Raw genomic sequence first — 22,851 nt, forward strand, 5'->3', positions numbered from 1 at the left:
GAAAAGCACATACAGGTATATTATAGAGTGCTGGACTGGCGAGGGGAAGAGAAGTTGATGAGAGTTTTTTAAAAAAATCCATACTATATATCATCACCAAATTTATATTCCTAAATTAAATGCTTTTGCTTTCTCCCCCCTGTTCAAACCCTTCAATGGCTACCCATAGACTAATGAGTTAATTTTTTATTCCCTTGCCTGTAATACAAAATCCTGTAGGACTTACAACCAACTCCCTCCCTCCCTCATACCCTTTTTCCTGCTCTCATTTTCTTTTTTGTCCAGTAAATATTTGAGTATGAGCTATGTGCCGGGCACTGGTCTGGGGATACAACAATAAGTAAATCCTCTCCCTCAGGGAACATACACTAGGAGGGAAGAAAAAGTAATATCTTTTCCTCACCCATCACAAGGTTCATAGCTGACATCCCTAAAGCAAAAGACAGATCAACAAGAAAAAGGCATAACAAGTTTATTTAACCAAAGTTTTACATGACATGGAAGCTTTCAGAAATGAAGACCCAAAGACCCAGGGAAAACTGTCTATTTTATGTTGATATTTGATGAAGAATGGACAGTCCTGTAGAAGTGTGACTGGACAAAAAGCAGGCATGACCTAATGGTACTGAGGGGAACTCAGCAAGGCCTGTTTGTTCAGATTTTTCTCTGTATCTCTGTGTCTTCATTCCTTTTCTCTAGGTATATAGGGCAGGAGACTTGTCACAGGAGGGTCTTATGACCTACTTTCAGGGAAGGCAGGTCAGAGAATTCTTTTCATGGCCTCAGGGAAGAAAATTAGGGGAAGGTCAGGGAAAGAGAAAGAGAAGGTCAGAGAGATACTTCTGCTTCTTTGGTTTTCTTAATTTCCTTCAGCTTAAAATACTCAGTATGCCAAGGTGCCATATTTTGGGGTGGCATTTCCTATACCCCATCACACCCTAATAGCAAAATACAATAATTAACAAGTAAACATATATAGATATCCTATAAACATACTTCCTAAGTACTGTGAAGTAAAATAAAGCAAAGTAAGGGGAGTATAGATTGGCTGGAATGGGGAGGAAGGGTTGTGATACAGAAGTCAGGACAGGCCTCTGTGATAAAGGTGGTCTGAAAGAGGAGTGAGCCATGCGGTCAGCAGGGAGAAAAGAGCTTCAGGCAGAGGAAAAGGGCCCTGAAGTATAAGCCCTATTGGCCAGATCAAGGAGACCAATATGGCTAGAGAAGTGGGAACAAAGAGAGTCTGGGGAATGGGGAATGGGAATTAGGAAGCAGAGGAGAATACTATATAGTAGCCTGTAGGCTAACAGGGACTCTGACTTTTTCTCTAAATGAGATGACAAGCTATAAGTTTTGAACAAAGGAGGCACATGAGCTGACTTACAAATTCTGGTGTTATCTCCTACAGTTTCTCAAACAGCGCTCTACTCAAGAGTTCAAACTGCCCCACATTTTCCCTGTTCTATAACTTCACTCACATCCTCTGCCTAATGTGATCTTCATCCACAAAGACTCAGTTTTTCCTACCAACCATACTTACACACGTACTAGGCCAAAAGTATCCCTGTTTCTTGGATTCCTTCCAACTGGGTGGCATCTTTCCTTCCTTTAATTCTACCTCTATATCCCCTTCCCAGCCCCAACTTGGCCAGTGCCTCTCTTGCGACATTGGGCCTTCTATTTGCTTCTAATGATTAGTCAGTCACATGTTCTCATTTTCACTGTAGGCTTAAAAAAATAAACTGTCTCATGTATTTTATACTTTTCTGTACCTGTCTAACAACTAGCCAAAAGCTGTGCTGGTAGTAGTATGCAATAAACTTTTTTAACTATGAATTTTTGAAAAAGCCACTATAATGCTGGCTGCAATATCACACTTCCAGAAAGCTTAAAGTTTTGTAAAGGAAGGCTTAGGGCAGATGATTGAGAGGCCAGGTGATGTTGAGTAGAGCCTGCACGCACACAGGGGCAGCCTAAAAAGGAGGGGCCCAGACAGAAGGCAGTCTTGGCCTAGAAAAGATTAGGCTTAAGGTCCAGGAAGAAGGGTCCCAAGCTTCCTTGTTTCCAAACGTCTGTGAGACCTTCTCTAAGAGGCCCAGTAGTTTCACCAAGAGAAAGAAGTAAAAAGCGGAGTAAGACCATGGACTACATGCACCCCCGTCCCCAGCTGCCAATCCCAGATTACTCTAAAAAGCTAGCCAAGGTCAAGAGGATCACTTGCTGTCTTCCCAACTGTCCACATGATTATCTATGGCTGATACTTACGGGAGGAAAATGTCTTGCATGGCATAATTAAAGATATCATACAAGTTTAAATATTAAAAAACACTTGAGTATGCATAAGTGTCAGTAAAGAGTAACCCCACCAATAATAATAATAGTAATAAGCAAGAATTAGGGTACTGTGCCAATAAATTTTCATAAAATTTCTTATTTAATCTTTTCAATACTCCAATACTCCAAAGTTAGGTATCTACATTCTACAATCTACATTCTACATATAAGGAAAATGAGGGTCAGAGAGATGGTGTAAGTTTTTCTTGGTCCCAAAGTTAATAAGTGATAGTGCTGCAGTTTGAATCCAGGTCTGTCTAACACTAAAAACCAAAGTCTCCACAGGACATGCAGTCTGGGAAGCACAGGTGATTAATCAGTTTACATGACCATATCAGCTTTTCCTTTCTGTGATCAGAGAGAGGGAATGAGAATGACAGGGCATTGGGAAACTTAAGTGTGGAGGAGGGATCTCCACAGAGGAAAGAAGAGTGAGAAAACAGTGAAGGGACTAAAGAGACAAATTATGCAAATGACATAGAGCCTATTACTTTGGGGTGGGAAAGAAAGAAGCTTGTGCTGAGCTATTTTTGCTAAGTAGTTAATAATATAGGCAACTTTGCTTTGCACGACTGAAGAAGTTTGGAAAGGGAAATTCTTAATAAGCTGACTTCTTTTAAAGATGCTTCATTCTTGGATTGATTTATACTGAAAATAAAGAGAATGCTTTGTAAATGGAAATTGAAAAACATCCCTAAAATGAACCCAATAAAAACTAAACTATCTCCTTAAAACAAAAATTGTACAAATACAAAAGATTATTGCTGGTTTTACATCTGTTTATAGAGAAGATAAAAAGGAAAACTAAGTTTCTTCTATGATGTTGCATGGAGTCTTTCAAAATATGTTAAGGACAGGGTCAAGTTTATATGACTCTTATAATGATATGACATTAGCACTAACATCCAAAATACCTGTATGTTTAAAGTATTTTATATACTTGAGTTCAGAATTTAATTCCAAGTTGGACCAGATCCTGTATAACTGCCACAAACAACACTGCACAGTAAAAAAAGCAAATACAGAGCCTGATCCTTGTTTTGGTGAAACAGAATGCTGAGATCTTGAGCAAGATCACCTTCTAGAATTGGAGTTTTTTCATCTGCAAAATAAGGATTTATTCACCTGTGTTTCAGGATTGTTGTAAGAATTAAAAATAATGTAATTAACATGCAGAGGACAGAGGAGCCCTCAATAAATAGTGGCCATTATTGCTGTTCCTGAAGAAAAAGCCCTGAATTCTTTGGCAAGGACAGGAGATAACAAAAAGAATGAAAAACAGTGACACTAAATAAAATCCATATTTGGTTATTTAGAATTTATGGCTGATATTTATATACTGCAAACTATCAATGTGGAAGATAATTTTAAACATAGCAAAGATATGGCTTGGAAGTTAATATTAAACTGATTTAATTGATTTATGATATTTAGCAGTGTACTTGGCACATGGTAGTGGCTCAATAAACACTATTCATGGAATACATTCAAAAAAGACACATAAATTTCATATTTAATTTCATGAGTACAAGTTTATTTTAAATCATACTTATGTGATTTTGAAAGATAACCAATATTATTAAAATGAAAGAAACATTTCTGTGTTTCTACAAAATAATGAAAATGTCTATGAAAATAATAAATTTGTATACTGCCATGATACAGGTTATCATGTACTATAATAAAATAAACAAGAAGCAACAAAAAATATGTAGAAGCCAGGCATGGTGGCACACATCTGTAGTTCCAGCCACTCAGAAGGCTGAGGCGGGAGGATTGCTTGAGGCCAGGTTTGAGACCAGCCTGGGTGATATAATGAGACCCTATCTCCAAAACATAATAATAAAAAAAGTATATAGATACAGTAAATCTGCACAGGGAAATGTTTATAAAATAATTTGGCTGATACAGCACAGGCCCTTAGTGAAAAAGTTTAGATCAAGAAGAGCAAAATGATACTTGTATATTACTTAAATGTGGTATTAATATTTTAACTTGAAGGAAAAGACTGGAATTTCAATTAGAATTCTGAAGGAAGACATTTGTATTTAAAAAATTGGGAGAAAGAGATAATCATCAATAAAAATGGGCTGAGATAAAATATGGCAATAAGATGCAGGGGAAAAAAATTCAGTCATTCTGTTCTTGGAAAATGCTAATGTGATAGACCAAGATAATGAAGTGCAAACACCTGCATCTTCAGCAGCCGTTTAAAGTTATTTAAGTATTATATATCCTATTGACTGAAGAACTATATGAAAGAAAAATACGTTAATACATTTTCTAGCTGTAAGACATTCTGTTAGCAGATCCTTGCAAATAAGAAGGTGGAAATACCAAATAGAATTATGTAGTTATTGCAAAATACCTAGAAAAAAATGCAGACTTTTAAAAATCTAAACTTGCACATACTAAGACAGCTCTCATCTTATATTCATGCAGCTAGTGTTTCTCCCCAAATGAACTTAGACTGAAGTACCAGTCAGGAGACGATCAAGGCCAAGATATGATCAAGGATGATCAAGGAATGAAAAATATGGTGTGTAGTGAAGGGAGAAATGCTAAATGACAATGCCCTGAAGAAAAGTACAACAGAGAGAGAATAATTCAAAAAGGGGATTGTGGTTGGTGACACTAATGTAACCTATCAAGATTAATTTGAAGTCTACTTCCACCTTCCATGAGGCATGGTCGTTGTTATCGCCTACAAACTTCATGATCAAGAATTCCCTTCTCTCATTGAGTTCTTGGTGTTAATCCTGTCTTCAGGTACTTCTCAGATTTGGTAAATTTTGAAATCTATTAACTCTTTAAAGATTCTTAAAATATATGTCAGAGGTTTCAGGAACTGGTCATTAGAATTCAAGTGGGAATGCTTATGATAACAAATGGTAAAAAGTTCTAACAAAGGCATAGTGAATAGGCAAACAATGAGAAGGGGAAGAACAGCATAGATAATTAAAGGATGAAAAAAATAAAAACTTTTATAAGGCTAAAAGTCTGCTGAAAGTCTGAAAATCTAAAGGAAAAGAGATCTGCTTTAATTTGAAGGCAATAGGGAGGTACAAAAAAGAAAAACACAGAAACACAGGCAGTGTGTTAGCTACACTACAGGCTGTGCGATGTTAGAAGTGGCCAATGAGGGAAGATTGTCTTATGAGAGATTGGATGGCATGACTCAATGTTTTTTGTTGTTGTTGTTTGTTGTTGTTTTTTAAAGAAAACGTATGGTAAAGAAATAAATAGTAAAAACTAAAAAATTGAAGCTAAGAAAGAGCAGAAAAGATAGAGTCCTAAAGGTTCTGGAATTTTCCAATTTCAAGGATAAACAGGTTGGTAGTATCAATCCTAAAGTAAATTGTTTTAGCAGAGTTTAAATCAATCAGCTTTAAGGTTGAAACCAGTTGAAAAACACATTACAGAGATGATTCATTTTTATTCTTACAAAAGCTACATTTGAAAAAGTAGATAGAATTGATCCAAAGGTCATCAAAGAAGGAAGAGTACAGAGAATGAAAGGCATAATAAGTCAATATGATTGATGCCATCTCTGGAAGATATTTTAAAATTAGGAAAGCACAAAAAAACAGAAAAGCAATCATAGTGAGTTAGAGATAGGCTCAAGATTCTCATGTTTCATGTTTCGGTTAGAGAGAATATCTATTAAGACTCTTAAGTCACACATACGTAAATCAGGAAAAAAATTTAAAGAGTGGCCTTTACTGAAACTGAAAACCTTCACTAGTAGGTAATTTAAAAGATTATGCAGCAACCAAAAGTTCTTAGCTTATCAGTAGAACTTATTCTGATATCTACATTTCCCTCGTCACTTCATGGAAATTTTTAGGAACAGAAGTTAAAGGTACATTCTATTTTTACTTCTTTGTTATGAAATATTGAAAACACACAAAGTAGAGACAATAATATGATATATGTGAAAAACAGCTTTATAAAATACTATCCTTTTGTTTTAATTTTTTTAAAGACATAAAATATCACACACACATTTGAAGTCTACCAGATCCCATTCCTTTATCTCATTCCTCAGAGGCAACACTATTACGAATTTCGTATTTATTCCTATGCATTACTATTACTTCATCAATCCAGAACAACTCTGTAGAACACATAACATTATTTTGAATGTTTTAAATTTTTATATAAATGTTATTATATTGTGTCATGCTGTAATGTCTTTTTGCTCAATTTATTCTTTTGAGATTTCACATAATCGCATAGCTCTAGTTCAGTCATTTAAACTGCTGTATAGCATTCCACCCTCTGAATACACCACAAAATATGTTTTCCTTTTCCTCTTAATAGACATTTAAATTTTTCCAAATTTCTTTACTATTATAAACAATGATGCTAAGAACACTATTGTACATGTAACCTGATGCACATGAGACTGTTTTTCTTAGTGTAGGAGAGTCATCTTCAATCATATTAGTTATTGCTAAATTGCTCTCTACCATAGTTTATTAATTCACTATTCAGTAAGTAGTGAATAAGAGTTCCCTATTGCTCCATATCTTTACTTATTCAAATATATAAATTAAAAACAAAATAGTAACAATCGTTTTCAAATGGATACATCTCTTATTTTTAATAGCTTTCAATGAACTCTGACATTTATATGCAGGATAAATATATAAATGTCTTACAAGCATAAAAAGAAAAGTTTAGAAAGATATACATATTTACTAGGAAGCATAAGTATTCCCTTATACATATTTTTTGGTATGTGAAAGTTATAAATTTGTATGTTCATATTAATAAAATCCCCCAATCCACAGAACTACTTGTTATAACAGTCAACAAAATATATTAAAAACTTATTTCATGAAAGAGTAGGCAAATAGATCAATGGACCAGACTGGAGAGCCCAGAAATAGACCCACACAGATATAGTCAATGGATATTTGACAAAGCAGCAAAGGCAATTCAATGGAGAAAGGACAGTCTTCGCAACAAATATGTTGGAACAACTGTACATTGACATGCAAAAATGTGAATCTAAACATAGGCTTTAACCTTTTACAAAATGTTGTTCAAACTAAAGGTGTTTATCATGACCATGAACATAAAATCCCTGATTCTGGAAAGGTGGTAGTGGTGGTACCATAGATTTTTAATCTCTCCAAATCCCCACATAAAACAGACAGTTCAACTAAACAGCAAAACCAAAAACCCACGGACAACTAGATGAGGATTAAAAGAGAGAAGGTATTTTATGTAATAAATATATGAGCCAATAATATAAAGTATAACTATTTAAAAATGGAAGGGGGAGAAATGAGGAAAACATAGGCAAAAATTTTTTGAATGTTCTCAGTAATTTATACAAATAGTGGTAGAATCACCATGATTATCTTGAGACTGTCAGGTGTGTACTGTGGGATAAAGTAAATGAGTAATTATGGGCTAGTCTATAATAATCCATCCCCTGTACCCCTACAAACTAGGATTTTTGATATGGAAGAGAGGAAATACAGATACAATACAGAAGAGATTAAATTAAAAACCCTGTAGTCCTGAATTTGAGTTAGAGGTATCAATGAACTCTATGTGTATATGTATAAAATCTCTAACTTTTTCTACTGAGGAAACCTAAAAACAATGACTAACTCAAAAACAATAGCCCAATATCCTTAACATCTTGACTTTGGCTTAACATACAATTTTGGATTAAAAGGAAAAATAAAAGTGTCTTGGAAAAATTACTAACTCCATGTCTGGGGCAGGAAATATACAAGATGAGCATAGAACATGTTGTCATACCAGGTAGCAGAGAAGGTACCCAAGACTGGTGAGGTCATAACAAAAAGAGGAGCCAATTTCAAGAGGCTCCCACTAGCCAAAGATAGGACAATCTGAGCTTCCAAACGGATAACAATTATAATTTATGAGCCCCATAAAATTGAGTATTTTAAATTCAAGAATTAATAATACTATTTCAAAAGTAAAAACTAATTGGTCACCTTCAGGGAGTGGTAGGGAATCAATCAATTATTTTGAAAATCAGTAAATAGAAAAGAATCAGACATTTATCCTGCTTATCCTATATGAATACAAGTATTGGGAAAACAAATAGGAGTTGACTGGAAGTGTCTCTATAAAAGTATGCTCATGCACTGTTGGTGGGACTGCAAACTAGTGAAACCTCTGTGGAAAGCAATATGGAGATACCTTAAAGAGATACAAGTAGAGCTTCCATTTGATCCAGCAATCCCATTACTGGGCATCTACCCAAAAGAACAAAATCGCTCTATGAAAAAGACACCTGCACCCGAATGTTTACAGCAGCACAATTCACAATTGCAAAGATGTGGAAACAACCCAAGTGTCCATCAATACATGAGTGGATTAATAAAATGTGGTATATGTATACCATGGAGTGCTACTCAGCTTTAAGAAACAATGGTGGTATAGCACCTCTTGTATACTCCTGGATAGAGCTGGAACGCATTCTACTAAGTGAGGTATCCCAAGAATGGAAACACAAGCACCACATGTACTCACCATCAAATTGATATTAACTGATCAACACATAAGTGCACATATAAGAATAACATCTATTGGATGTTGGGCAGGGGGGAGGAGGGAGGAGGGGACGGGTATTTGCATACACAAAGAGTGCAATGCGCACCACCCGAAGGATGGACATATTTGAAACTCGGACTTGGGGGGGCGGCAAGGGCAACATACGTAACCTAAACATCTGTACCCCCATAATATGCTGAAATAAAAAAAAAGTATGCTAAGTAATAAATGAAAAAGAAATAATATAATTAGAATATTACCATTTTACAACCCTAATGAATTAATAGATCTAGGCACTCAACACCAAAGCTGCTAACATCAAAAAGAGGCAAAATAGGCTGGGTGTGGCGGCGCAGGCCTGTAATCCTAACACTTTGGGAAGCTGAGGTAGGAGGATCGCTTGAGTCCAGGAGTTCGAGACCAGCCTGGGCAATAGCAAGACCTCCATCTCTACAGAAAGCAGAAAAATTAGCCGGACGTGGTGGCAAGTACCTATAATCCCAGCTACTTGGGAGGCTGAGGCAGAAGGATTGTTTGAGCCCAGGAGTTGGAGGCTGCAGTGAGCTATAATAACTCCACTGCACTCTATCCTGGGCAATAGAGCGAGACCCTCTCTCTCAAAAACAACAACAACAAAGAGAGAAAGAGAGAGAGAACCTGAAATTTTGTGCCTCTTGATGAAAGAACAAATCATCCCATGTAGTCTTGCCAAAACTGACTACTAACTTGCAGAATTCTCAAAGGACACAGAAACATGTCAAACCATGCGTGAATATGCAAACAATAAAATCCAGACTGTGGGACACTATAGTGTCAACAAAAAAATTTTAAGGAAAAGAAAGGGATGGATGGGGAACTTATAGATTAAAAGAGATTTAAGATATACCTTAAAATGTTTTAAATAGTTAAGGTTAAACTATGGTTTCTAGGGATGCAGACTCAGGTGATAAAAACTATATGGGTATATAAGAAAGTCATTAAAAGTTATTATAGTGGTTACTTTTGTGGACAGGGAAGGGGTTAAGATTGTGACAGAGCACATGGGGTTACTTTTGGGTGCCTGCACAGTTCTATTTCTTGACTTGAGTGGTGGTTCCAATGGTTTTTCCCTTATTATAGTGCAATAAACTATACATTTATTTTGTGTGGTTTTCTTTGTGTGTTTTATTTCATGATAAACATATTTTTTCAAAAACCAGCATCCCTAAAATAGAATATCTTTGTTATTTGGCTGAAAGCTAATACAGTACATGCATTTCTTTGGAAGAGATGTTTCTTAAATATGTTGGCTGTTCAGCTGAATATATTTATAATGTTTTCTGAATACCTGTTTTGTCAAATTATAATATATTAATAGTTGGTCAGATTATTACTTTCCCATTAGCTACTGCTAATCACTGAAAAATCACTGCAAAAATAGTTCTTAATTCTTATGGGAAAAAATAATCTTTGTAAGGTTTTAATTCCCTATAAATATATTTTATGCAAATATATAAAATATATTGCCCTAGCCTTGGCAATAATATTTTAAGGTTTAATAGCTCTGCTTATGTATTTTTGATTAATTTGGTAAACAAATTCAGGTGACCTTTTCTGAGTAAGATATCATGAAATTACCACCATACTTAGAAAGTATTATCAAATCCAAACATCTAAGAAGTTAGAATACCTGCTTAAATACAAAAGTAAGGGAAGAATAAGTTCTTGTCATCACATTATTGACAAAGTGAATGAATAAAATACTAGTTTTAGGAAGATGATAGTAAATTTCCAAAAGGAAATATAAAGAGTATGTCAAAATTTAAATGAAAACAACTACCATATTATATATGCTAATCCACATATATACAATTAAAATACATTTTTAATGAATTTACCAATCAAAACTTCTTTTTCTGCACTATTATATATTTTTCAAAAGAAATGTTTTTTCTTAGACTACATAATTCTCTTTGCTCTGTGCTCCTAATTAAGATATGGACTATTGTTTAGAGCTCTGTGGTGTGAAATTAGACCAGCAGTTTTCTAATATCCATAAAATAAATTTTAAAATGTTTCTCCTCTGAAAGACAGATAATTCAGTCACAGAGAGCTTATTTCTATGTTTCTTGGTTTTGTTTTGTTTTTTAGGTGCTTGGTAAGCCAATTTTCTACTTAGAATCTACTGTTAAAACTCTCATTTCATTCAGAATGTGGGCTTTATCCTTTTCACGGTCTGTTATGCAAAAAAAGATGGCTTTAAAAAAATTTTTTTTTAATTTGCTAAAAAGCAGTGGTTCTCAATCTGGTTGCACATGAGAATCACCTAGGGAACTCGTAAAAGATTACTGATGTTCCCTTTCCTCCAGAGATTTTGATGTAACTGGTCTGGGTGGGCCCCTTTTTAAAAGCTCTGCAGGTGATTGTAATGTGTTGCCAAAGCTAGGAACTATTGCTCTAGGATCCTGCCACTGTTCAAATAGAAGCTTATTATCTTTTCTAACTGAACCTGGATGGGAAATGCTTTTTAAAAATTCTACAGTTTAGTAGATCCAAAGATAAAATTTCTTCTCTACAAGGTAGCTGTTTTTTTAGTTTGAATTTTAGGGTTAAAGAGCATATTGTATCTTTATTCTGATAATTAGTTCAAGAAGTCCCTTGGCAGCTAGTGAAAAATTTACAGGGATATACCTGAATACTACTTTAATAGACTGGTGGTTTTAGTTCATGATATTCTAAAAGAATCTTTTACACTTCATAGTTAAAGATTATGTCTTCACACACACAAAAAGAAAAATAATTATTGCCCTAGACATTTTTTCCAAAAGATGTTCACCTTTTGTGTATTGAATTTCACATGAGGTTCTGAAAAAGAAAACTTTACAAATTTTTCCAACAAGTTAATATTGATAGAATAACTAAAAGTGCCAAATCCTAAAACAAAAGCTCTTGTCAAAAAATTAATTATATATCTTAATATATAAGGATCGAAGGATCAAAAAGGAGGACATTATGCAATCAGTGGTGAATAAAAAATCATGTGAAAATATTATATGCAACTTCATAAAAGTATATTCAAATACATAAAATGGATAATTTTCTAGAAATACAAATTATGGAAAACAAAAGGAAAAAACAGAATTTCCAAAAAACAAAAAAAACTTTAAAAATGGAATCAGTAATGAAACATCTATCCTCCTTGAAAGACACCACAACAAGACAATTTTATAGGTAAGTATTACCAAACCTTCAAAAGTATCAGATAATTCCTTTTGGTACTGTTTTAGAGAGGAAAAAAAGTAAAAGCTAGCCAAATCACTCTGACATCAAACCTAGAAGGATAAGAAAAGAAAGTAAAATTGTGCACCAATCTCACATCTGAGCACACTGTGAAGCCTCTTCAATCTTCCCTCCTTAACATCTCTCTAAATAGAATCAATCACCACTCCCCACTGGCTCCTGTTATAGCTTGCCCATACTCTACCCACAGCACCATTACCACTTTAATGCACTTACACATTTTCATACTTGTCTCTCATTGGTAGACACTAAGGTCCTTGCAGGCAGGGACAGTTTCTTATTCATACCCCCTGGTATGAAATACAGTCCTTACTCCATGGTCAGGCTCAATAGCGGCTGAATGACATGGCTATTTCAGGTAGAAATACTATTAATGTGGACATGCAGGAGAGAAATAATGAGTCAGTGAGTAAATTCATTTGGCTAGAACATAGGTTTATACAAGTAAATAACACTGGAAAGGTGGGTCAAGGCCAGTCAGGGGGGGGCTTTCCAGTGCTGAGGCTGAGTTTGGTTTCAGCATCTGCTCAAGACTTTTGAGCAGACAATGCTAAATCACATCGGTGCTTCAAGATCCAGATAAGCACTTTTTAAAGATCTCAGGGCCCTGGAGGTGACCTACCTGGATTAAATCCATCATTTTAAAAATAAAAAAAACTAAAGCTAGACAGGGTAGATCTACCCAAGGCCACAGAACACAAAATTATCTAGAAGCTTAGAGGGAGTAAACTTAATTAAGGTCACACAGTTAATATATGCTGCAACTAACAGGCAAACCCAGGGTTGTTCAACTCTAAAGTCCATCATCTAGCTGACACCAGGCAAAGAGGTACATAGACCACGTGTACAACCTTTTTAGGACAGTCCTAATTTCATTTAATATACTCATTTCAAATATAAGAGTAAAATGTATAACTAAAAGCTGATTTCATTCAATAGAATACTAATTAGCTTAATCACTTTAAGTCATTTTGATGAAGTCCGCAACTCAATGAGCTTCAGGACACAAGATCAATAAAATGGTGGGCATGATTAGGAACACAGCACTTCTTTAGCCTCACAAAATCCGTACCTAAATGCTACAAGTGATATTAGTCACTGCAACAGAATTGGAAAAGTTCCAGAAAAAGGAAACTAGAAAAATCTATAGGCAATTGAGAAGATTCCTAAGGAAGACATACATACATATAAACATACATACAATATTAGGACTCTTCAGTCTTAAAAGACAGCCTGAAAGTTAATAAAACCAAAAGAGGTAGATAGGGACAGAGAAAACTTAAACTTGTTCATTTTATCTCAGAATATTAATTCTGAGAAATACTACTTAAAGACAAAAAGATGATAGATATAGAGGAAAATATAAGAACATAACTATTTTACCCAGGTAAAAACTTTAAAAGGTGGGGTGGGGGGGACAGCTTTTTTTTTTTTAAGTTATAAAAAAACACGAATAGGGAATTTCATACTCAAAGTACTAGTTCAAACTGAAAATACACATAGGTTCACACATATGAATGAACGATCAAACCACTGTCAGGAATAGATAGAGTGAGGATATTGTCCTCACCTCACAGATTAACCCTTTTGGTGCTCCTGTCTGAGACAGGATACTAGACTGAGAAGGCCATTGCTCTATTTCTCTCCTTACATGTTCTTGCCCCAGCTATGGTTTGGCACCACAGGGTCTTGCACAAAATAGGCATTTGACTAACATTTGTTAATTGACCAATGTTTAAAGAGGATAATTGGTAACATAGCTTTCACAGGCATGAAATCATGAGCAAACAGTAATGAGAGTACTAATAATGTTAATGACAAGAATCACAACAGTGAACAGTGATTCAGAGTTTACTATATGTTGGTATTGCTCTGCAGTCCCCAATCCCCGGGCCATGGACCGGTACCGTTAGGGATCAATCAGGCCGCAGAGCTCTGCTGCTGCCAGCCCCCCTCCACCCCTCCATGGAAAAATTGTCTTCAATGAAACTTAGGAACCAGGGCCCATACAGCAGGAGGCTAGCTAGGTGAGCAAATGAAGCTTCATCTGTATTTGCAGCCACTCCCCATTGCTCACATTACCACCTGAGCTCCCCCTTACCCCATCAGTGGAAAAACTGTCTTCCATGAAACTGGTCCCTGGTACCAAAAAGGTTGGGGACCGCTGCTTCATCAATCTTCATTAACTCTCTTTTTGAATTAATGAAACTACAGCACATAGAAATCAGCAATTTGGTCAAGGACACAGAGCTAGGGAGTGGCCCAGCTAGCATTTTAATCCAGAAGCCTCTGCTTTTAATCACTACACTATTCCAGCCAGTCCTGGAATTGTCAGGGTATCCTCTAGATATGATAATTCTTAGGATCTCATTTCATATGTAACTTTCTTTTTTGAATATTTGGAAAAAATTATAAGTTTAAAAAATTATTCACATCCATTGAGAACAGAAAAACCAATAATCCTATTTTATTTATACTTTATTAAAATGTATATATTTGTTTTAGATTTACCTCTAGTCTTCCTTGAGCATAACCCAGGAGCAGCAGATTGGCTCTGTCCTTCTCAGAAGATATAGGGGTCCATGGCCAAGCATCATCACTGACCAGTGGCCACCAGCAAACAACAATATCCTGAACACAATTAATAGCTAGATGACGCTCTGTTGTCCTGTTTACTGGGCCAGGTATTTCATAATAGGAAATCTAATGATTTAAAAAAAAAGCATACAAGAAACATTTCTTTTAAAAGATGCAAAACCCTCAAAGCATTATAAAAATTAAAGCATCTGGAAATGTAGATACATGCAAGTAAATATGCATGTTAAATATGTGCTTAAGAAGGTGTCAGAATTTACCAAATTCTTTTGACACATATATAAAAAAGACATATGTTCAAAATTCTCCCCATTTTTAGCAGGAAGGAAAAGGAGAAATGTGAGTTAGGGAGGAATTGGATGTAGCAATTCCAATCAATACCAAAATGTACAGTCATGGTTGCTTGACAGCATCGACCTACACATAGGATTTAAGACTAGCTGTATTAAATGACAAGTTCAGTACTGCTGACCAAGAGTGTCTGACTACTGTTTAAGACATAACACGTTAACAATGACTGACAACAATAAACGTAAAAACAACTTGAGGCAAATATCTCTTTAAAGAATATATGAGACATATACACATATATTCTGCATAAAAAGGATAAGCCACAGCATCATGCGTAAAAGTTTATGCAGCTTCTGAGAATTATGCTTCTCTTTCTTAGGAAGGATTTGTAGAATTTATTATTCAAACTATGTTATTTTGGAACATGGTTATTTGAAAACATAAGCACGGCACCATCTGGGTGACACATGCCAAGGAAATATAGATTGCACCGTATTTCTGCTTAAAGAATTAATGGAAGGTTGATAGCTTGGAAGAAAAAAAAAAACCATCTTGCCATTGCTGGTCAGCAATAATCGAACCACTTTCTGGGGATTAAGCGCATGGCTAAGCCTACTGGACCAGACACTAGCAAAGGGCAGGGGGTCTTCTTATCAGAGAAATGCTTCTGGAGCCAGTCTCACTACATGACAGATTGCTTTCATATTCCTGTCTGCAAGGCAACAAAGGATGGCAGTAATGCGATAATGCCAGAGTGCAATGGGTGTTAAGAACCCGTTGCATTTATGTATTGTATTTAGTAAATAATCAGGCTCATCCAAATTGTGATCTCACCACTCAACCAAGGCCATTAAAATCAAGGTTAATGCTTTAATAATCCTCTGCTATTTTTTTTCAATGTGGTCAAAAGGAACCCTTTTCTATTTGCATGGCCATAATATTATTGACCTCTTCATCCTGTGAATGCACATCAAAAGGAACTGAAATCAAAGTAATTACCAGTGTTGTTCTCTCATGGTAAACATTAAACTCCTTGCACTGTCCCTTCTCTGTTAAATAAATTGAACTGGATTTTTAAAATGTAGACAGGAAAACTTGTTAAAGGTCAATAGTTTTAGGATATTTACTCTGCAATTTTCTTTGCCAAAATTATGTCAATCTGAAAGAATTAAATTATGATACTGCTATAACAAAAAGCAGAAGTACAATATTCTATACCACTTCCTTGTTTTAAAATCCGAATGGGCAATGACAGACAACATAGATGTACTTAATGCTTTTAAGTGCAAATTCTTATATTTAAACTTTCAATATCACTATTTTAACTATTTTCTTATTTGAAAGAAATATCACAATGAAATTACTAACTACTTAAAAATACACATACATTATTTTGATGTCTGACTTGCCACATAAGCATATTATCTATGAATTTCTCGATGAGGAAACAGTTTAAAAAGAGTGAAATTTTCAGTTCTCACATAATACGAATCATTTATGTTATTTGAAATTTCATGTTTCCTATGAGTTTTAATGTTATCAGTATTCTGTCATGATGATCAAGAGAGCAAGTAAAATAAACAAATTTCTTGAAATATCCTTCTAATGGACAAATGGAAGATTTGACTAAGTATTAAATATCTATATTTTAAATATTAAACCAGGAAATGAAATTCATGGGCTTTCCAAAAGGAAACAGATTACTTTTCTAATGTATAGAAATGAAGTGGAGTACCCATGTTCAAGGCAGAAAGAATAAGCAAATAATTCCCTTACATAGGGTGTAAGGACCCAAATACTAGATTTTCCGTATCTTTTCATAAGAAAAGATGACATCCTGACAGTTTTCTCTGGTCTCATTAACAGGTAGCTACTATCCTCAGTTGAGAAGAATTCACCAAGCTATCATCACATCTAAGATGAAGAAACTAGTCATACAAAATTTTATATATTAGCGTTAACAACATTTACTTTAAATGGTTTGAGTTAATGCATATTGGTGCATTTTAAGGACCAATATTAGTGAATAAACAATATTTCAAATAAATCTACAGTTAGCCATTCTGGAAAACAACAACCCTATAAGAATGCTAATACCAATTTTTTCTGGCTAACCCAATATAATACATGAGTACCTCTAATTTCTAGTTCAAGAAAATCAATATTTATAGAAGTTCCACTAAGCTGACAAATAAACCAGATTGTAGTTTATTACCACAATGAAAAATTCATTTAATATATTTTATTCCATGTTAAGATGTTTCTACTAAATAAAACTAAATCCTCCCCACACCACTACTACCTTATTCATAATAAGTAATAATCCCAAAGGGTAAAAGTTTAAGTATTATTTTTCCAAACACACAAGTTTCAAGCCACAGAGCTGGCTTCTAAAACTCCGTGCCCTTGCTCTAGATGCCCTAGGTATGGCATAAGTGTGCATCTTTTTTAAGGAAGCTGTATATCAGCTCTGCTCCCAGTGAACAGTGAACTGTCTCAAATCCACGTCACAGAGGCTGGATCAATCTTGCAAACACAAGTCATTGCTGAAAAGAGGCCTTGAACTGAAACAGCCTGGAAAATGTATTAGATACTCATCCTAGCAGAGAGTATGCCTTCCCAACAGTTAAAATGTAATGTGGCAAAATTTAAATTAAACACATCATTTAAAATAAAAATCCTGCCTTAACAGATGTAAAGTCCCTGATACAGTAAGGCAACAAATTACCTGGAGTTAGTGAAGGGAAGAGATACTAACACATGAAGGAGATTTCTTTTTGCAGTTTCTCCAGCTATGTTGGGGGGGAGGCGTTCTTCCCACTCCTTATTTATTACACTTTTCTAGTAAACTTTGAAAGTGCCTTCTTCCTTCTTTCTTTTCTTGTGAAGTGGAAATCAGAGCAGCTATCCTAGCCTAAAAAGATGTTATAGGGCCTTAGGGGAAAATGAGAATGGTATATATACTATCATCAGCAAGAAAACCATTTTTTAAAAGTGTAACTTGCCTCTATTATCTGTCTTTGACTTCTATAAGTACTATATAAATTGCTCCAAACATGCCATTGTAACACTCCCCGCAACCCTGCATAGTGAGAGTGAAAGAGAAAACTTAACAATGGCCACTGTTAGCAGTGAAGCAAGCTTAATCCTATAATAATTCTGGTTTTTCTGAAATTCAGAAATGTTCAGGAATAATGAGCATAACATCAACTCATGTGATATCTGGTATTCCTTAATAATTAATAATATGATGATATAAATTGAAATTTCTACCTTATAATCCAAGGCTGAGAGTTTTTCCAGTCTTTTGTTTACATCAGGAGAATCCATCTTCTTGGTAAACTGAATAAAACATAGTTTGTTTTGTGCCAAAAATGATAAGATGATAAAACTGTCTGTGAGAAGAGCTAAAAAACATGATTTGGTAATACCAAGTTAGAATAATAATAAATGAATAGATTTTTTTCCACTGAAATATTTTAAAAAGTTACTTTCAGAAGATACATATTAATTTAAATTGCTAAAGTTTCCTAAATATCATGACATTTTAAAAAAATATTAAAGATATTAGGAATAAGCAGTAATCATCAATCTAATCATACATGGATTTGATATTTTTCTTTTTTGCCTATGACTATTTCAATATACACTGATATTTGGGGACAACCACCAAATAAGATGTATTTGGAACCAGGGCTAGAAAAGTATCAAAGAAAGACTATCCACACCTGAATGTAGAGATGAAAACATTTATTTTTATTTGTGCCTAGACTTTAATCCTATGTTTCTATGACATAAACTATCTGAGAATACAGCAGATGTATTAGGGGATACTGATTAGTGTTTTCTACCAATCTCAATTTTTCTTATTTTAAAAATTTTCATCAATAACTCTTTTTTGAGAATATACAAGCTCAATGAAATAAAGCATATTATGCCCAATATGTATATTACATAAATTGATATTTAATAATGAAGATTAGCAAAAAATTTCTATAGCCTTATTTCTAAAGCATACATGTATGTAGATAATTAATATTCATGGATTACATAAAAGGTCATTAATGTGACATAAAATTATTGATGAAAACATAGGAATTTGAGAAATGATTTATATTTTTCCTAGCATAAAGAAATGATTAAAAGATTTATATATTTTTCTTTACTTCCACACCCCTGGCTGTGCAAGCAGTGACCAACAGTGGATCTACACAATTACGGGAGAATCTGGACAACTGCCAAGAAATCACATTTTATCATGTTCCCATGAGAGTGTATTATTTTGGGTACAAATAAAAGAAAAGATAACTCAGAGACACAAATAGTGTTAGAAGTCTATCAAGGAGCATCAATATGACAAAATCATCACAGACACTATTTTATTTGCAGTGTTAATGAAGGGGTCAATTATTAGAAACATGAAAATGAAACCTCTTCCATAAGGAAGCTTCTTTAGCACCATATTCCTATAAGGAAGGGGGCATAGCACGCTTATAATCCTACCCCGGCTTATTATTATCAATAATGTTGCTAATTATAGCCATGCTACAGAGTACTTTTCTTTAAGATAATGTGATTGTGTCTCATTTATTCAGAGGTAGCTAGTGAGAGCATACAGCAAAAACCTTTCTTTATTCTCATCTCTGTCCTTTCCACTAGACCATATTTTCCTTTGATTATTCATATTAAGATACTGACCATTTTCAATCTTTCATGATAATGCAATGTTTCTAGACCTTTTTACCTTGAATAAAAGAATATAATCTCAAAAATTCAGGAGTCAGCATGGTATAGTGAAAAGAAAATGGGCTTTGCAGCCAAGAACCTGTGTTCAAATCTCAGCTCAGTCACTTTCTAGCTATATGACTCTGGGCATATTCCTTAGTAGCTCAGCTTCAGTTTCCTTAGGCATAAAAATGTAAATAGCTATACCTTATACAACTATTTTCTTAAATTAAATGAAATGGGTAGGTTGGCACCCAGCATACAGCCTTTATGGCTCAATAATTGTCAGTATCCTTCCTATTCAATGATTGGCTTAAAATCTTTTTCTTATGTGCTTTATACCAGTTATACACTGATTGTAGTGTCACTTAATAGAACCATATTTATCCAGTACATTTGGCACTAATTTTTGATATTTAGAAAATGTAGCCCCAAATCTCTCAAAAGCCAGTGTTCATAAGACTTTAGTAAGAAAGAGAGCCAGGTGTGGTGGCTCATGTCTGTAATCCTAGCACTTTGGGAGGGCAAGGCGGGAGGATTGCTTAAGGCCAGGAGTTTGAGAAGACTTTAGAAAGAGAGAATCTTCCTATAAGAGCCAAAGGACAATTTTTTTCACTGGTTGCTCTGTTGACATATTTGTGTTATTTATTCGAAATTCATTTGGAAATGAAATATATTTGAAATGTCAATAATAGAGGACTAATTTTGAAAGAATGAAAACGAAACCCTACTTAAAAAATATATTCACATTTTATAAGGAAAAGTGAAACATACTCAGAATATAAGCCTGACACTTGACAAGAAGACAAAAACGTTGATACTAAATATTAGTCAAAACTTGTATTGGTCTCAGGGGTTGTAAGTATGCTATTACAAGCAATTACTTGTTGTGTTTGCAAGTCCCCAGTGGTAATAATTAGTCTACCTGTTGACACACTATTTCTCCTGTCCCACTGTTAATGTAGGCAATTGATTTGCACATGGGGGTAATTACCATCACTGATGGTGTCTGAGATGAGCTTCCCCACTAGGCTTCTGTCAATCACCACTTTCTCCAGCTGCGGCCCGGAAAGGCTTAGGGACACCAGCACACCTGAACCAAAGAGGAGCTAAAACCAGGTAAGGGAGGTGAGGGGGAGGAAAGCATGATGAGAATTATAATCTTTAAAAAAATCTCTCTCCAAAAATACAACTTATATAGATATTTACACATGCATCTACACCATGAAATTATGAAGTTTTTCCTCATTGAAAAGCAATCACTGACATTCTGAGTAAAAAGAGGTGGCTAAATGATGCAACGCAGTAAGTGCATTGATTAAAGCTACATGCAGAAACCTAATTTAGTACATGTTTATTAGAAGTCTAATATTCTAAGTATTGAGAAAGTGCCTAAGCAGAAATACTGCTTTGCTTTATATTCAGAAAATGTAATGTGTTCTATTAAAATATTTTGAAAGATTACTATTTATATCAGAAACAAAAAGAATATTTCTTGAAGTTTGAATAGTCATTGCTACACATTAAATATAGAAGAGATGCCACCATTACAATATAAACAACTAATGTTATGATTTATTTGGTATTTAAACCCTACTTACTTCTAAAAATAAAGGTCTTGTCAGTCTAAAATATTAAAATATATATAAATCAGGCAATTAAGTAAAACGTTAATTTTTTAAAATCATAAATAAATAACATACCAGAAACAATTTCACAAGGAGAGATAAATATAGTAAAGCATCCAGGGTTTATCAATATCAGTGTTCACATAACCATCCAACAAAAGATGATTAGATATCACCATTATAATTTTATACTACTCCTTTCCATTTGTGGCAGCATAATTCATTCATCTCCAAATGTTTAAAACTTCTAAAAGGGCTACGCATATGCGTATTTTTGTTATGTATGAGATTATGAAATATCAACATTGGAAGAAATTGTTTCACCTTCAAGGCAACAGACTCAACGCTGATGAATCATGGAATAGCATATGGTATAAGAAGAAAAAAACCAATTGTCAGTAAACTAATCATGGATATGCTACCAAACTCAAAGACAACTATGATTTTAAACAAAACAGGGGAATCCCCCACCCACCTAGGCATCATGTCTCAGCTAGAAAGGATGATTCTATGTTAAGACGTATTTGGACATGTGTGAAAGATGAGCAGCATGAGGGACCAGGGTAATGAAAAGAAGACCACCATTCCTCCGCTGCTTAACAGATTCCAGACACATGAATCAGAAAACACCCTGAAGGGTCCCTTTGTATATACTGTTAGAAGTCTTGTCCTAGTCACCAGAAAGCTTACTTTTACTTGACTTAATGGACTGTCATTCCACATTAATGTCTCTAAAGGGATAGGGGTGGAAGTGGGACTCAATCATCTTTATGAGTTTTGGAGACTAATAATAGAAGGCACATTTGTTTCAAGAACTTCAAAATACTTCACAAATTAATTAATCTCTACCGAATTACATCGAGCCCTACAACATAACTTGAAGGCAAATACTGGTAGTACCCTTTTGGGAATTCCCCCATTGCAACGTAGCATGTAGTCTTTACTCCCCAAATTCTCCCTTATTCAACAGGCAATTTTGGGGTCATTTTTAATATCTATTTCTCTCCTTCATGATAGATATTCTGCCTTTCCTCCATTATTCAAAACATCTCTAAAATCTGTCCTTTTCTATTTATTTTTGTCTACTAAAACTTTACACCTATACTCTTAAGCACCTCTTTCTTAATTACCCACTGACTATTATCTCCATACAGATATTGGATAGGCCATATTTATCTTTGTATCTTCAGTATCTAGAACAATGCCAGGTGCTCAAGAATAGGATTCTTTTGGAGAAAGAATCATAACTAACTCATCATAGAATCAGATAATTAATAGTTGGGAAAAAAACTGGTCTAATCTTCCATATCCACATGACATGGATGTTCCTTCTGCAGCATTCCTTCAAATCCAGCCCATCCTTGAATACTGCCAGTGACCAGGAGCTCACTACTTCACAGGAGAGCTATCCCATAGTTCTAATTGATTTAAAGATCATTCATTCATTTTTATTCAG

At 34.6% G+C, this 22,851-nt stretch overlaps 1 protein-coding gene across 2 annotated transcripts in view; it reads right to left on the reverse strand.

Annotated features, from left to right (window-relative positions):
- Positions 1-22,851, reverse strand: part of WDPCP (WD repeat containing planar cell polarity effector) — a 264,905-nt gene that overhangs the window by 222,855 nt on the left and 19,199 nt on the right. The window contains exons 3-5 of one of the 2 annotated variants that reach the window (XM_012639221.1): positions 20,762-20,876; positions 18,316-18,449; positions 14,668-14,859 (exon numbers count right to left, since the gene is read on the reverse strand). In XM_012639221.1, the coding sequence (XP_012494675.1) occupies positions 14,668-14,859; positions 18,316-18,449; positions 20,762-20,876 (441 nt within the window). Of the gene's footprint in view, positions 1-14,667; positions 14,860-18,315; positions 18,450-18,770; positions 18,924-20,761; positions 20,877-22,851 lie in introns of those variants that run through there. The other variant, XM_012639219.1, reaches the window with a different exon arrangement.

Source organism: Propithecus coquereli, unplaced genomic scaffold, assembly GCF_000956105.1.
Source record: "Propithecus coquereli isolate 6110/MARCELLA unplaced genomic scaffold, Pcoq_1.0 Scaffold138, whole genome shotgun sequence".
NCBI lineage: Eukaryota > Metazoa > Chordata > Mammalia > Primates > Indriidae > Propithecus > Propithecus coquereli.